This window comes from Pyrus communis, chromosome 6 (genome assembly GCF_963583255.1).
Source record: "Pyrus communis chromosome 6, drPyrComm1.1, whole genome shotgun sequence".
Taxonomy (NCBI): domain Eukaryota; kingdom Viridiplantae; phylum Streptophyta; class Magnoliopsida; order Rosales; family Rosaceae; genus Pyrus; species Pyrus communis.
In genome coordinates this window covers 14,860,612-14,877,747 of record NC_084808.1, presented here as the reverse complement: position 1 = coordinate 14,877,747, position 17,136 = coordinate 14,860,612, and the positions used below count along the sequence as shown (strand labels likewise).

The window sequence follows — 17,136 nt, the reverse complement described above, 5'->3', positions numbered from 1 at the left end:
ATCTATAGGCTCATTTCAGATTTTTACTGTGCTGATGATTTGCCTCAACAACAAAAACCCGCTTCTTGAATTGAATTCTCTAATTCCATGCAGACGAGATATTTTTACTTTTTATTATGTATGTTCGAGATACAAGTATTCTTTTTGGCATTCTGACTTTGTCTTACATTGTATTTCATCCCCTATATATTTTTCTTGTTTCTTTTGTTTAACGATTTAATCCACTGTGTCGAAAAATCTACATTAGAGTAGTGGAACTTGCTTTGAAGATCATTTTTTATTGCGCCAAAAGTTGTCTTTTACGCGTGCTACAGATATATTTGTGTGCAATGTTGCTTCCTAGGAAGTCCCCTACTCCCCTACACTACCAGTGAGTACTTGAAATAGTTAAGTCGTAATGGTCTTATGATGTGTCTGACTGCGTGTTTTATAATTCTTACTGCTCTGGGTTTTTCATACATAGGATAGGAAGCCAAGGAGGAGCGGGTTTGAACCCTGACTTGAATGTGGGTTGCTCACTACCCTGACTTGGTTTTTCTTAAAATTTTGGCCGCAGCACGTAAAACCCAGGAAACTGATACAGTTATAGAAAATGTAAACTCAATTTCGGAAAAATATTTGCTTATCATCGTAAAAATGATTCAGTTGTCTATTTAACTGAGAAAAGGGAATGTCCCACTGATGTCATGCCAAGAAAAGTACATATATGGAGTAGAAACTGATGCAATTTCAGGACAATTCCTTTTTTTTTTTCGTAACAAAACCAGGTATCTGATCGGAGGAAAAAAAAAAAAAACACAGATCGATAGAGGTAGTACAAGATGATAAAAGAATAAAAGAATATATTTTCTACTTCTTTGATCACAAAGAGGTAGCACACGCAAGAGCATTTGGCACGCGAGTAATGGTGGGCTTCACGTTAGAACATTGAGAGGTAAGAGGGCCTTTATTTCCGTTGTAGGTGAGATCGATGTCATCCAATTCCACTTTCTCACACGCTATGCCACTGCTGCATACAATCTGGACTGCGAGGGGAGTTGCAGATGAGCCCTTAATGTTTTTAAAGCTGACGTTGCTGATCTTAATTTTCGATGGAACGTTCTGTTTACACTGGTTCCACGGGCAGTACTGTTGGTCTATGAGGACAGGATTGCTGACATTGACCATGATAATATCTTCAAAATGCATATCTGATGCAATACCATCTGAAGGAGAAGCAGGCCATGTCTTGATTCTCACACCGTTGGATGTATTAGTCAAGGTGCAGTTCTTAACTCTGATTCCAACCACAGGTTCTTCATTCGGATACCTTCCAAGACTTCCAACGCTTATGCCATGGCCTGGTCCACAAGTAACCCTGGTTACGGTGATTTCTTTATTTCCATCGCCAATGGAAACACAATCATCCCCAGTTCCAATGTGTGCATCAGTAATGTTGATTCCAGTTGAACGCCCGATATGGATTCCATCCGTATTTGGGCTTTCCCCCGGTGCTGTGACATTGACGCGTTGGAATGTGACATTGTGGCACCCCAAAACGTTGACGTGAAAATTCTTGCTGTCGAGGGAGGTTATGTCCTGAATTGTGGAATTGGTAACGAAGTCGAACCTCATATTGATGGCCATAGATTTGCAATCTTTGTTTTTGTTGCAGTCATTTTTCTTCCAAGCAAGTGCTCCTTGGCCGTCAAAAGTTCCACCACCTGATACGGTGAGCTTGTTGACGTGCTCAAAACAAACCCAAGTATCCGGTCTGGTAAGTTTGCCGCCGTCTGCTGGAGCTGTTAATTTCCCTTGTACTTGAATCTCAATAGGAGCCTTGCAAGGACCTTTGAAACTTGCTTCTGTTAACATGTACGTCCCGCTTGGAACAACAACCTTACTCGGCGTCGGTGATGCACACGCATCAGTCCAAGCCTTTGCTAAAGCCTGCGTGATATCAGAGCCGGGCTTTGCCCCATATGTCGCACTCGTGACATCAAACACACCCGGCTCAGCTTGAGTTTTGGATGCTGACAATAAGAACAAGAACGCTGCCAGGATATTCAATGTCCGAGCCATCTTGATTTTTCACTCGGTTATTTTCTTTTTGATTAATGGAAGAATGATGAAACTACATTTGGATTTCAGGTCAATTTATAGTCCTACCTGAAGGGTCAACACCATCAAAATGACCAACCAAACTGGCTATTTTTATTTATGTCCTTAGGCAGTTGAATTGTAGCTCAACTTCTATCCTATAATTAGTAAACTGTTTAGCGCATCACCAACAAAGCGCAGATGTCCAACGTAAGACAGTTTTATGCTGCATATATTCCTTAAAAAGCATCAATGCCAACATGATTTAGGAAGTACCCATTCCCTTACAACATTGATGACCTATTTGATCCCCTTATTCATAACTAAAAATGTCCTACAGCAGCAACATTTGATATTTTTTGAGTTTTAGCTGAATAATTACCAGTATTGCCCAATGATGAGTTGAGTATCGAAACTATAATGTACGAGTATCTATATGGAAATAAGAGACCTTGTTCAGAATCCCACTAAAAACTGATTCAACTCACCTTTTCAATTCATCCACTCTACTATAGTTCTCCAGCAAGATAGCCTTTTTTCACAGCCTTTTTTGGCACCTCGGTTCTTTCCTTGTAGTGAATTAACAGTCTGAGGCTACATGAACTCAGTTAAAGAATGACCAGCTACATTCAGTAATACAAGAAAAATGAACTGACTTCAGCTATTTTTTCGCCTCGTAATCCTTTAAGCAAAAGATTTCATCATTGCATATATTTTGTGACAGAAAAATGGAATAGGATATATTCCTTCAGTAAAACTATGAATTTGACAATTAGAACTTGTTAGGGTGCTGTTAGAATGCCAAATGGTAGCATCTAATTGTGACAGATGTAAGGTTGTGATAAAGGAATTAGTAGATAAGGATGAGTTGTTAAGGTTGTTAGAAGTGGTGGGAGGGTAGCTTAAGGAGTAAGCTAGCAAGTTACTATAAATAGTAGCTGATGTACATTCTCGAGTTTCGCCGATTGTCGAATCGCACAAGGGACATAAGCCCTACTCTTCTCAAATCTTGCTTCATTGGGGGTACTTAAGGCAGAATTACGCCACGATGTGAAACTCCTTAAGCCAAGGGATGTGCTCGAAGCATCTTCTTTTGCTCAACAAATAGATGCCAAGATCTTCTTTTGTTTGGTATCCCTGCACGTGCTACGATCAACACAATGAGGGTTACTGGATTCATAAAGAATTGCTCGGTTACGATCCTTATTGATTCTGGCAGCTCACACAATTTTGTTGATTTGGATCTCGTTAAACGTTTGAGAGGGCAATTAGATACAAGTCACATTTTTAATATCAAGATTGCAGATGGTGGTCGTGTGGCTACCAAAGGGACCTTGGCGCAAACAACCATCAAGATTCAGGACTACAGTTGTACAACAGACCTCTATGTGATTCCATAGGGGGGTTGCAATTTGGCCCAATACTATGGGATTTCAACAAGTTATACATGCAGTTCTCAAAAGGTTCTCAAACGTTTTGTATTACTAGCCTGAAGTCTACCCTGCATCAAATGGAGGATATTACAGCTATGCAAATGCAGAAGCTTCTTCAACAAGGAAGCACAGTAGGAGCAGTACTATATCAATTAGAACCAGATCCTATTCAAGTTCCTTGTGATGATCCTTTTCTTAGTGACAATGAATCCCAAAATCTTAATAAACAACAACGACAGAACTTGCAGTCATTATTACAAGAATATGAGGTACTGTTTTCCACTCCTAACACACTGCCTCCACATCGCATTCATGATCACAGAATTCCATTAGTTAAAGGGCATAAGCCTCCTAATAGTAAACCCTATCGATTTGGTCCTGTTCAAAAGTCTGGAATAGAGAAGTGTGTCACTGAACTGTTGCAAGCCGGTTTCATAAGGGTTAGTAATAGCCCTTACTACTCTCCAGTTATTTTGGTTAGGAAAAAAGAGGGTACTTGGAGGATGTGTATGGATTATAGGGGTTTAAATCTGATCACCATTGCTAATTTCTGATTCACAGTTGATACTGGGTTTCTCAAATACAAACATAGAATTGTTCTTAGTCTTTTTAGTAGTTGGAGGTCTAAAGTGTTTGAGGACAACCATGCTACCCCCACTGCAGGTCATGAAGGTTTTCTCAAAACTTACAAACGCATTTTAAGGACGTTCTTTTAGGAAGGCATGAAAAAGGATGTGAAAGATATGGTTGCTGCTTGCACAATCTGTTAACAACACAACTATGAGACACTCTCTCCATCTGGCTTCTTACAACCATTACCAATTCCTTCAAAGGTATGGACAAATTTTTCCATGGATTTCATAGTTGGTCTCCCTCCTTGCAAGGGCAAAACAGTGATTCGGGTGGTAGTGGATCGTCTATCCAACTATGCACATTTCTTGGCTTTGGCTCATCTTTTCTCCGTTTCAATGAAAGCTCAACTCTTTGTTGACAATATTTTTAAGCTCCATGGTATGCCTACTTCTATAATTAGTGATGGAGATCCTATTTTCATGAGTAAATTCTAGAAGGAATTCTTCACATTACAAGGCTCTGCACTAAGTTATAGTTCCGCGTATCACCCTCAAACAGATGGCCAAACTGAAGTAATGAACCGATGTCTGAAAACATATCTCTAATATTTTTGCAGTTTGCAACCAAAGAAATGGGGTTTGTGGCTATTGTGGGCAGAATGGAGTTTTAATACCGGATATCATACTGCTATGAAGTTAACACCTTCTGAGATTGTGTATGGTCAACCCCTTCCAATTCTTCCATCTTATGAACCTGGTACTACAAAGGTAGAATTTGTAGGGCAATGTTTGTTAGAAAGGAATCGGATGTTGTCCCTACTCAAATCAAATTTGGAAGCAGCCCAGTGTTGAATGAAGATTCAGTATGATAAGAAGCACAAAGAAAGGAGTTTTGAAGTAGGTGATTGGGTGTATTTGCGCTTAGTGCCTTATTTGCATTAGTCCTTGGCTTCTCATTCATTCCAGAAGTTGCAGCCTCGCTTTTATGGACCTTTTGAGATTTTGGCATGGATTGGGACAGTGGCATACAAACTGAAGTTACCTGACAGCTCTAAATTACATCCAGTCTTTCATGTCTCCTGCTTAAAGAAGCATTTGGGTAGCCAAGTTACTCCCACAATGCCCTTACCTGTCATTACTGAAGCTGGAATTCTGAAGGATGTTCCAATTGCAATTTTGAACAGGAGAATGGTGAAGAAAGGACAAGGAGCTGTCACTGAAGTGTTGGTGCAATGGTTTTCTCCCGGGGGGGGGGGGGGGGTGGGGGGGGTGGTATTGTTAGGGTGCTGTTAGCTAGCAAGTTACTATAAATAGTAGCTGATGTAATAATTGAAGGATGATGTAATATTCTCTTAATAATACTAGTTACTGTATAATTGTGAAGACGTAAAGTAGGAGTATCGTATCAGAACTACAATGAACCCAATAGATTGAATGGACTTTCATATTGTCGTGTGTGTCAAGAAACTTAGCCATGACCCAAGCTACTGTTATTGGTCAATATTGGTTCGTCTGTAACACTTGAGCGTAAAAGAACTTAAAGTTGTTTCCCATGGATGAAAATAATTTAACTACAAATTAATACAAAGCGAGACCAAAACAGTCACAAGCTTCTGGACTTGAGTTGCTGATATCAGAAGAATGTCGTGTTGTAGACTCGTGATCAGTGCTAGCTTTTTGTTTTTCAATGTTAGATTATAACATTTTTGCATATAAAAATATTTTAATGATCTATTGTATTTCATCCCTTATTATTTGTTAGTTCTTAATATTTCTTGTTTCTTTTACATATTTTCTTTTGTTGACTCGCTCAAAACCAACCCAAGTATCTGGTCTGGTAAGTTTGCCGCAGTCTGTTGGAGCTGTTAATTTCCCTTGTACTTGAATCTCAGTAGGAGCCTTGCAAGGACCTTTGAAACTTGCTTCTGTTAACATGTACGTCCTGCTCGGAACAACAACCTTACTTGGCGCTGGTGATGCACACGCATCAGTCCAAGCCTTTGCTAAAGCCTGCGTGATGTCAGAGTCGGGCTTTGCACCATATGTCGCACTTGTGGCATCAAACACCACCGGCTCAGCTTGAGTTTTAGATGCTGACAATAAGAACGAAAACGCTGCCAGGAAATTCAATTTCCGAGCCATCTTAATTTTTCACTTGATTATGTTTGTTTTGTTTGAACGTTGACGAAACTCCATTTGGATTTCGGTTCAATTTATAGTCCTACTTGAAGGCGCAACAGAAAATATGTAACTAATTGCTAACTATTTTTAAGCCTGTCCTTAAGAAGATGCATTGTAGTTCTACTTTCTATTTTATAATTAGCAATCTGTTTAATATGAGATTATTAATCACTAGTAACGTACCTGTCCACCCAATGACATCAAATATTCCTTGAAAAGTAGTACTGATGCCAACAAGATTTCTTATCGCATTTCCAACCTATTCAACCCAATTTTTCATTACTGATGGGATTGTTTCGGTTTTGAAGAAATCATTCCCCATTTCACTATTTGATTGAAAAATTATTTGCATTACTGATGGGATTGTTTCGGTTGTGAAGAAATCATTCCCCATTTCACTATTTGATTGAAAAATTATTTGCAATTGTTAAAAATACTAATAGCTTCATGTCTATCCCTTTTTACATGGAAATTGGGAAAAGTCTTGGTTATTAGAAAGCAAGAATTGGATACTACAGGATTTGTGTGAAGCCGGCCTAGTTAACACTGAATCAAATTCTATGAAAAATGTGATGCATGCATGATTTCAACCATGTTAAGATTTCATTCAAAGGACAAGCTCCCGTAAATTAACCACCTACACAGTCCAACATGTTTTTGGTTTGTACAAAAGGCCTCGATGCTACTAGTATTAGAGCCTCCCAAAAGAATTGCTCTCCAAAAGCAACAATTGAAGCCTCAAAATTTTGTCGAAAGCAGCAGATAAGCTGCATCAAAAAATGGAAGAACAATGATAACTAAAATGCAGCATCACAGCAGCAAAAGAAACCAACTTAACAAAATATATGACAAACATTTGTTTGTCTTTAGTTTCTTAGGAGTTAGGACATCTCTCGTTTCTAAAGAAATAATGATTTTTGGCTCGACTGCTGTTTTTACCAAATGTTCCGTAAAGCAATCTGCGGACCTAAGTCCGTGACAGATTAGAGAATGAGAAATTGTCATCAATAATCTTTTAACTTGGTACCCTTAATCCTGGAAATTATCTCATAGCATTTGGCAAGACCACACCAGCACCATAATACCAGATTCTAGCAGAACTTATCAATAATTATTAATTACACATGCTATTCTTATGATTTGTCCGGTGTGTTATTATTTGTTTATTTATTCAATTTATACAAAAGGAATCCAAAGAACCCAACAATTTACGCCAAGAACATTAGTACTTTCTCTTCTTAGATCAAGGGAGGAAGCATCACGGAGGATGTAGCGCAAGTAAGAGCCCTGGTCAGGCCACAAATTGTTGGCTTGACGTTTGAACATTGAGAGGTAAGAGTTCCTTTGGCTCCACCGTAGGTGAGATCAAAGTCAGCCAACTCCACATTCTCACATGGTGAGCCACTGTTGCACACAATCTTTAGTGAAAGTGCAGTTGCAGATGAGCTCTTAATGTTCTGGAAGCTGACATCGCTGATCTTAACTTTTGACGGAGGCAAATTATCACACTTCTTACACGGGCAGTAAAGTTGGTCTATGACAATAGGGTTACTCACATTAACCATGATAATATCCTCAAACTGTATATCTGAGGTAGCGGTAGCCGCAGGAGAATTCGGCCATGTTTTGATGCGCACACCGATCTGTGTGTTAGTCAGGGTGCAGTTTTTGACTATGATTCCATCCAGGGATTTCTCATTGTCGTATCTTCCGAGACTTCCAATGCTTATGCCATGACCTGGCCCACAAGTAACGTTGGTCACGGTGATTTGGTTGTTGCCATCACCTATAAAAACACAGTCATCTCCAGTTCCAATGTATATATGAATAATGTTGATCCCTGTTGATTTGCCGATATGGATTCCATCACTATTTTTGCTGTCTCCAGGTGCTGTGACGTGAACATGTTGGAATGTAACATTGTTGCACCTGTAAACATGGACATGGAAGTTTTTGCTGTTAAGTGATGTTACGTCTTGAACTGTGGAATTTGTGACGAAGTTGAACCTCAGATTAACGGAACCAGAACAATGTTTGCTTTTGCTGCAATGTTCCTTGGCCATCAAAAGATCCGCCACCTGATACGGTGATCATGTCAACGTGCTTGAAACCGCCCCAAGTCCCCACCATTGTGAGGTTACTGTCCTTTTCTGGAGCCTGCAATGTTCCTTTCCTTGCACTTGAAGCTCAATCGGAGCCTTGCAAGGACCTCAGAAACTTGCTCCTCTTAACTTGTATGTCCCGCTCGGAACAACTTTACTAGCAGACAGTAATGCATACGAGTCATTCCAAGCCTAATATCAGAGCCAGGCTTTGCACCATATTCTGCTCCTGTCACATCAAAAATACTAGACTCATGAGCTTTAGATGTAGAATCTAGCAATAAGAACATAAACATTCCCAGTACACTCATTTTCGGATTCATTTTGACTTTCGCTTTCTTGATTATTTCTCGTTTTCTTTCCCTAAAAATGATGAAACTCTAGTTTCGTTTCGGGCCAATTTATAATTGGATTCGAAGGCTCAACAGCATCGACATATCAACCAATCACTTGCTATTTTTATACAAGTCCTTAAGGAGTTGCATTGTAGTTCAACTTGTGTGTCCTATAATTAGAAAGCTGTTTACTTTTTGGAGCATCCATCACAACAATAACTTGCTAAGTTGTTGATAATATGCTTTCCAACTCAAACACACCGTATTGTCAGTTGATATCTCTCAAGTTCAGCCGACTAATGGCCGGACTTTCCAGAAAACGAGGACGATACCATGAAATACAATACCGTAACAGAGTTAAGCAAGATCAACAGGAAAATAAGAGATCGAAATTGGCCAATTCGTTCGTTCTTTTCTTAGGGAAAAAAATTCATGTTCTTCAAGTTTTTTAGTTAATCACCAATTTATATTGCCATAGGGCTGCCCTAACATGTCACTCATCTTACTTTTGAGATCATCAGACTAAAAGTGTCTCATCTTAACAACTTCATTCATCTATCAGCTTAAATATAAAAATTTATGACTGTTACATAAAAATGTTAAACTCTGCTTGGGTAAGTTTATCTTACACTGTCTATCCCAAGCTTGGATAAATGATGAGGGGGAGGGCGTCAGGTAGTCGACAGCCGACACTCCGTTCTTATGTCGAATCCTTATGATAATGAATCTGAAACGAAATTGTGTTAAAGCTATGTCATCACCTGTAAGTGGCGATGTGTGGCCTGAGCACAGTGATAATGAGTAAGGTTCATTGTATCTCCATCATCATTCGGATGCAGTGTTAAACGAGCAAAGGGGCTGTAGAAACTTCTTTTTGCCAAACTCCACTCAAAGTTTTTTGGAAGCATCTGCTCAACATCAACTTTACCCAGGACACGCAAAAGAAGTACTTTGATCTTACTAGACAGGGGAGGGCAAAGAAGTTATGATAGGAAAGTAGGGATCAAGAGAGTAGAATACGTTTAGAAACGTGGAATATAGGAACCTTAACAGAAAAATCTATGGAAGTAGTGGAAGTTATGGTCAGGAGAAGGATAAGTATTATATGCCTCCAAGAAACTAAGTGGGTTGGTGTCAAGGCAAAGGATCTAGAAAACTCAGGTTTTAAGCTTTGGTATTCAGGCACAAACAGAATAAGAAATGGTGTTGGTATCATCGGGGACAAGACCCTAACACAAGATGTTGTAGATGTTAAAAGGGTCGGGGATAGAACTATAGTAATCAAGATTGTGATAGGATAAGAACTCATCAATGTGATTAGTGCGTCTGCACCTCAAATTGGATTGGATATGAGTTTGAAGCAGAAATTTTGGGAAGATCTTGGAGAATTGGTTCAAGGAATCTCTTAGATGGAGAAGTTACTCATAGGTGGAGATTTAAATGGACATGTGGGTAATGAGACAAGCAACTATAGAGATTTTCATGGTGCCATGGTTTTGGGGAGAGAAATGATGATGGAGAAGTCATCTTGGATTTTGCAATGGTATAGGATCTCTTTTTAGCCAACACTTTCTTAAGAAAAGAGAAGAGCATGTGATCACCTACAAAAACGGGTCATAAACAACACAAATAGATTTCCTTTTAATGATAAAGGGTGATCGTAACACTTGTAAGGATTGCAAAGTTATACCGAGAGAAAGCTTGGCTAACCAACATCGCTTGTTGGTGATGGATGTACATAATCAAAGAGATAGAAGAAAGAAAAAGACCTTGAAGTGTCCAATGACTAGATGGTGGAATCTAAAAGGAGAAAAAAAAGTCATTTTCAAAGATAAAGTTCTCACCCAATGCATTCGGGATACAGAGGGGGACACTAGCCAAATGTGAGATTCCATGGCTAGTTGTATTTGAAAAATGGCAAAAGGGGTATTAGGAGATTCCAAGGGTTTTGCTACACATCAAAAGGAATCTTGGTGGTGGAAGGAGGAGGTAGAAACAAAAGTTAAGGCTAAGAATAAATGTTGTAAAGCCTCATACAAGTATAGTACCAGCGAAATTTGTGACAGGTATAAATTAGCGAAGAAGGAGGCGAATAAAGCCTTAAGAGAAGTGAAGATAGAGGCTTTTAGCGATATGTATAAGCGAATAGATACCAAAGAAGGAGAGTTGGATATCTATAAACTAGCTAGAGCTAGAGAAAAAAAGACAAGATGTAACGACTCGTCCCCAATTATTACGGTTTTTATAATTTTTAAATGTGAAATTACGAAAATGCCCTTCGAGGCAAATGCGTTGATTTTTATTGTAGTTCTCAATTGATTTATGGTAGGTAGTCTTAACTCTTCGTCTATGTACCAATTTTTTTTTTATTTTAGTGCTCAGGTAGAAATTACAGAGGAGCTTATTTGTTGGAGATTTGAAGAGTAAAACTTAGCAGCGCGGTACCGCTGAAAGTGGTAATTGCTAATCAGGTTTCCACTCTTTTTTCCACATTGGTTCAAAAGCAATATCATTTGGATGATGAAACATTAAGTTAGAATCTCAAGTGAACTGTATTTGCCACTTCTCTTTTAAATGAATTTTAAGATCAGCTCCAGTCCATGTTTGTTTAACAATATTGTATCATTCATTATATAGTTTCACAAAGATCGTGCATAATTCTTGCTGAACTTGGTTTGGTTTTCTTTTGTTTAGGGATAGAGTGAGCGAATCATAGTTTGACCAAGTCTTGAATGATGAATTGAGCCAGATCATTGAGGTCTCTTTGTCAAGTTAAATTTTCATTCGACTTTTTATTTGTAATGCTCAGTTCTTCACTCAAACATTGCTTATGAAGTGAACGAATTTGCATAAGTTTGAATACATTTCCAATCCTGCAGCAACGCACGGGCACCGTTGCTAGTAGTATTACTAAACATGCTCTTGCGTGTTCACCATTGGACAATTTCAGTTGGCCCATCACAGCCAGTTGAAATAAAGTGTCCAGCTATGATGGATGGCGAGCCAAAAAGATTTGCTTATTTCAACGAATTGCTTCCCCCTCTCACAGTTCAAATTTATGTGCTCTGCACCTTCTGTTTTTCTCTAACCTATAAGATAAATTCATTTTACTCGGGGTGTTTTCAAGATTCTTGTGTACGTTCTCATTGTTCTAACTTCGTACGCAGAGGGGGGCACAATCCATCATATATCTATAGGCTCATTTCAGATTTTTACTGTGCTGATGATTTGCCTCAACAACAAAAACCCTCTTCTTGAATTGAATTCTCTAATTCCATGCAGACGAGATATTTTTACTTTTTATTATGTATGTTCGAGATACAAGTATTCTTTTTGGCATTCTGACTTTGTCTTACATTGTATTTCATCCCCTATATATTTTTCTTGTTTCTTTTGTTTAACGATTTAATCCACTGTGTCGAAAAATCTACATTAGAGTAGTGGAACTTGCTTTGAAGATCATTTTTTATTGCGCCAAAAGTTGTCTTTTACGCGTGCTACAAATATATTTGTGTGCAATGTTGCTTCCTAGGAAGTCCCCTACTCCCCTACACTACCAGTGAGTACTTGAAATAGTTAAGTCGTAATGGTCTTAGGATGTGTCTGCCTGCGTGTTTTATAATTCTTACTGCTCTGGGTTTTTCATACATAGGATAGGAAGCCAAGGAGGAGCGGGTTTGAACCCTGACTTGAATGTGGGTTGCTCACTACCACTGAAGTTACGACCATATATGCACGCTATTTGATTAATGTTTAACTATATTAGAGCAGTTCCACCGGGAGGTGGTTAGGCCGTCACTCAGCCAAAAAACAAGACTGGCACTCAGCCAATCCACTCCAGCCCGTTCCATTGCCTGGCACCCAGCCCAAGCTGGTCTCCAGGCCAGCCCAAAATTGACAGACCTTGAGACCGGTCGATCTGACGTCAGCGTGGCGTCGGACGGCATATGATGTCAGCCTTTTTTTTTTTCTTGCGCCAGAGAGGGCGTTGTTGTGGAGGTGAGGAGCGGAGCTGGTCGAGGCGGGAGAGGGTGTCGGGAGGGAAGGAGCTACGGAGGGAGAAGGACGGGAGGACGAAGCGACGACATCGGAGGTGTGGAGATGCAGGAGGATGAAGCGACGGCGTTGAAGGACAGGAGGTGTAGAGGAGCTTGTTGTTGAGGTTGGCTTGGGATTTGAAGGACAGGAGGGCAACGGCGTCATAGGAGGTTTGAAGGCGGCGGTGGGAATGGATTATCTGTGCTGGGTGGATGGCGTGCAGGAATGGAAGGGAAGGGAAGTGTGGAAGATGGGAAAATAAAAATATTTTAATAATAATAATATTATTATTTTTTATATAAAGTCAGAAAATAAAAATAAAAATATTATTTTTTATTATTTTATAATAATAAAAAAAATATTTTAATAAATTGACTAGGCTATTTTTTTTAGGGGTGGAGATGCTTTAGCCTATTACTATTCACTAGAGTATATTACTGTTCACTTGAGTGGATAAATGCGCTGGGTGCTGGCGCAAAGTCTTAGGGGTGGAACTGCTCTTAGTGTTCTTACTTGGTTTTTCTTAATATTTTGGCCGCAGCACGTAAAACCCAGGAAACTGATACAGTTATAGAAAATGTCAACACAATTTCGGTCTCCCACTGATGTCATGCCAAGAAATGTACATATATGGAGTAGAAACTGATGCAATTTCAGGACAATTCCTTTTTTTTTTTTCGTAACAAAACCAGGTATCTGATCGGAGAAAAAAAAAAAAAAAAAAACCACAGATCGATAGAGGTAGTACAAGATGATAAAAGAATAAAAGAATATATTTTCTACTTGTTTGATCACAAAGAGGTAGCGCACGCAAGAGCATTTGGCACGCGAGTAATGGTGGGCTTCACGTTAGAACATTGAGAGGTAAGAGGGCCTTTATTTCCGTTGTAGGTGAGATCGATGTCATCCAATTCCACTTTCTCACACGCTATGCCACTGCTGCATACAATCTGGACTGCGAGGGGAGTTGCAGATGAGCCCTTAATGTTTTTAAAGCTGACGTTGCTGATCTTAATTTTCGATGGAACGTTCTGTTTACACTGGTTCCACGGGCAGTACTGTTGGTCTATGAGGACAGGATTGCTGACATTGACCATGATAATATCTTCAAAATGCATATCTGATGCAATACCATCTGAAGGAGAAGCAGGCCATGTCTTGATTCTCACACCGTTGGATGTATTAGTCAAGGTGCAGTTCTTAACTCTGATTCCAACCACAGGTTCTTCATTCGGATACCTTCCAAGACTTCCAACGCTTATGCCATGGCCTGGTCCACAAGTAACCCTAGTTACGGTGATTTCTTTATTTCCATCGCCAATGGAAACACAATCATCCCCAGTTCCAATGTGTGCATCAGTAATGTTGATTCCAGTTGAACGCCCGATATGGATTCCATCCGTATTTGGGCTTTCCCCCGGTGCCGTGACATTGACGCGTTGGAATGTGACATTGTGGCACCCCAAAACGTTGACGTGAAAATTCTTGCTGTCGAGGGAGGTTATGTCCTGAATTGTGGAATTGGTAACGAAGTCGAACCTCATATTGATGGCCATAGATTTGCAATCTTTGTTTTTGTTGCAGTCATTTTTCTTCCAAGCAAGTGCTCCTTGGCCGTCAAAAGTTCCACCACCTGATACGGTGAGCTTGTTGACGTGCTCAAAACAAACCCAAGTATCCGGTCTGGTAAGTTTGCCGCCGTCTGCTGGAGCTGTTAATTTCCCTTGTACTTGAATCTCAATAGGAGCCTTGCAAGGACCTTTGAAACTTGCTTCTGTTAACATGTACGTCCCGCTTGGAACAACAACCTTACTTGGCGTCGGTGATGCACACGCATCAGTCCAAGCCTTTGCTAAAACCTGCGTGATATCAGAGCCGGGCTTTGCCCCATATGTCGCACTCGTGACATCAAACACACCCGGCTCAGCTTGAGTTTTGGATGCTGACAATAAGAACAAGAACGCTGCCAGGATATTCAATGTCCGAGCCATCTTGATTTTTCACTCGGTTATTTTCTTTTTGATTAATGGAAGAATGATGAAACTACATTTGGATTTCAGGTCAATTTATAGTCCTACCTGAAGGGTCAACACCATCAAAATGACCAACCAAACTGGCTATTTTTATATATGTCCTTAGGCAGTTGAATTGTAGCTCAACTTCTATCCTATAATTAGTAAACTGTTTAGCGCATCACCAACAAAGCGCAGATGTCCAACGTAAGACAGTTTTATGCTGCATATATTCCTTAAAAAGCATCAATGCCAACATGATTTAGGAAGTACCCATTCCCTTACAACATTGATGACCTATTTGATCCCCTTATTCATAACTAAAAATGTCCTACAGCAGCAACATTTGATATTTTTTGAGTTTTAGCTGAATAATTACCAGTATAACCAATTTACCATACCGGTCGGCTCATAATGGTATGGTATAATTTTGGCATTTTTTCATAATTGGTTGGCATTTTACCAAACCGACAATTAATGGCATGTCTTTGGTAATTAATTTTGTATGCCAGCAATATGCCATACCTACCAATATATATATATATATACTCTTTTTTTTTGTCTATTTAGATATTTTAGGTACTTTTTACATGCTTGACTTCTCCCTACTGCTATAAATTAGAATCTGATTGTCCATACTCTATGCCGCAAGGGTGCAGCGAAATTGATGACATGGAATGCATGTGAGGCTCACTAATATACTTAATAATCACTGGGATCCCAAACTCCCATATGCGAAGCAACTTGTCATCACTGAAAGTAAACGGTTATTGTCCACAAATGTAATCGTATTCACAGCACCCAAATGTTGATCACACTCTTGCAAACCTATGGTTATTATCCACACTTTCCTTATTTGCAAACCACCTGTTGTGCCATTTACCAACCGAACCAACCAATAATTTTGGCTGAACCGATTTTTGGCAACCGCAAGAAGACTGTTGGCTAGCGGTAATTGATTTTCGGTAATTATGTATAAGTGGCCGGTTGATGGCACAAGAAATTTAGCATGGTTTGGCAACCGAACCCAGCCCTACCTTCAAAATACCTAAAAAGTCCAGAAATGTTAATCTGGAAAAGTTGCGCACTAGGCCTTTATTTCATCGCCATGGTCAAACGGCTTGGTAGAAAATTTTGAAACTTTGACACAATCATCTTTAAAGGGGCACAAACATCCTCCAATTAGAATCACTCAAAAATTCTTCTGTTTGATCACTTTTTGCTCCAAACGAAGTCGAATATCCTACGTTGAAAATATATAACAAAGTATCAAAATTCTACTAAAATAACTAATATATAGATACTAAGATAAGGGTAAAATATATGGTATAATATGGACTCATTAGAAGGCTTCCCTTTATTTATCTTGGGTTCCAATTTTTGTTGGACGATCGAAAAAAGTTTATTTCCAAGTTTTGGCAGACAAGATTTGTAATTTTATATCTGATTGGCATGTTCATTCTCTTTCTATGGCTGGGAGGGTGACTCTTATCAATTCTGTAGTTGTTAGCATGTTATCTCACAATTTTTTCTATTTATGCTTGGCCTAAGACTGTTTTATTACAAGTTCACAACTAGGCTCACAATTTTATTTGGATAGGGAGTATAAATTCTCGGGCCTATTCCCTGTTTCTTGGAAGAAATGTTGTGCCCCTCTAAAGAAAGGGGGTCTTGGAGTGAGGAATTTTCAAGCTCTTAATCGGGCCTTTCTTTTGAAGAAATTTTGGGATTTTTTTACTACTACAATGGCTACTAGTTTTTTTCATGCACGATTTTTTACTAGTAACGGTTAGGTGTGCTTTCATTATAAATGGTCTTCTATTTGGCCTGGTTTGTAACCTTTACTTATAGATATTAGTCAGAATTCCAAATGGTTGGTGGGCAATGGTGCTTCTATTAACTTTTGGCATGCAAATTGGATTGGTGATTCAATTGTTAAAAGGTTGGATATTCTACAATCTCATGGTAAACTTCTGTTTACACCTATTTCAGACTTCATTCATAATGAGAATTGGTTTTGCCCTATTGATATAACTAGTGCCACCCTTTCTGCTATATGGTCTGAAACTTTGGCAATTAAGCTTCCCTTGTTGAGATTGGATGATAAACTAATTTGGTTGACTGCTTCCGATGGTGTGCTATCTTTATGTTTGGCTTATGACTTTAAGCATATTAAGCAAGCAATTGTTCAGTAGAATAGATGAGTTTGGCATAGATGTTTTCAACCACGTAATTCAAATTTTATTATGGCGTTTTCTTCACGGTGAGCTTTTAACTGATGATTTATTGCTTCATCGGGGATTCTCTTTTGTGTCGATGTGCTCTTTGTTTTGTAAGGCTACTGAGTCAACTCAACATTTATTTTTCGAGTGCTCATTTTCTTT

The 17,136-nt window shown here is 39.2% G+C and overlaps 2 protein-coding genes and 1 pseudogene across 2 annotated transcripts; all 3 read right to left on the bottom strand.

The window, feature by feature from the left end:
- Positions 1–861: 861 nt before the first annotated feature.
- Positions 862–2,061, bottom strand: LOC137736104 (exopolygalacturonase-like). Its single transcript, XM_068475436.1, has one exon. It carries the CDS (start codon positions 2,059–2,061, stop codon positions 862–864), a length of 1,200 nt encoding a protein of 399 aa, XP_068331537.1.
- A 5,442-nt stretch (positions 2,062–7,503) lies between these two features.
- On the bottom strand, positions 7,504–8,690 carry LOC137736103 (polygalacturonase-like; annotated as a pseudogene).
- Positions 8,691–13,487: 4,797 nt separating this feature from the next.
- LOC137736422 (exopolygalacturonase-like) lies at positions 13,488–14,731 on the bottom strand. The gene has a single exon (XM_068475691.1). The coding sequence runs from the start codon at positions 14,729–14,731 to the stop codon at positions 13,532–13,534; it is 1,200 nt and encodes a 399-aa protein (XP_068331792.1). The 3' UTR covers positions 13,488–13,531.
- Positions 14,732–17,136: the final 2,405 nt, after the last annotated feature.

What these genes read in the sequence shown, in the direction of transcription:
- LOC137736422 (XM_068475691.1), bottom strand. Translation starts at nt 14,731, where the DNA reads ATGGCTCGGACATTGAATATCCTGGCAGCGTTCTTGTTCTTATTGTCA.
- LOC137736104 (XM_068475436.1), bottom strand. Translation starts at nt 2,061, where the DNA reads ATGGCTCGGACATTGAATATCCTGGCAGCGTTCTTGTTCTTATTGTCA.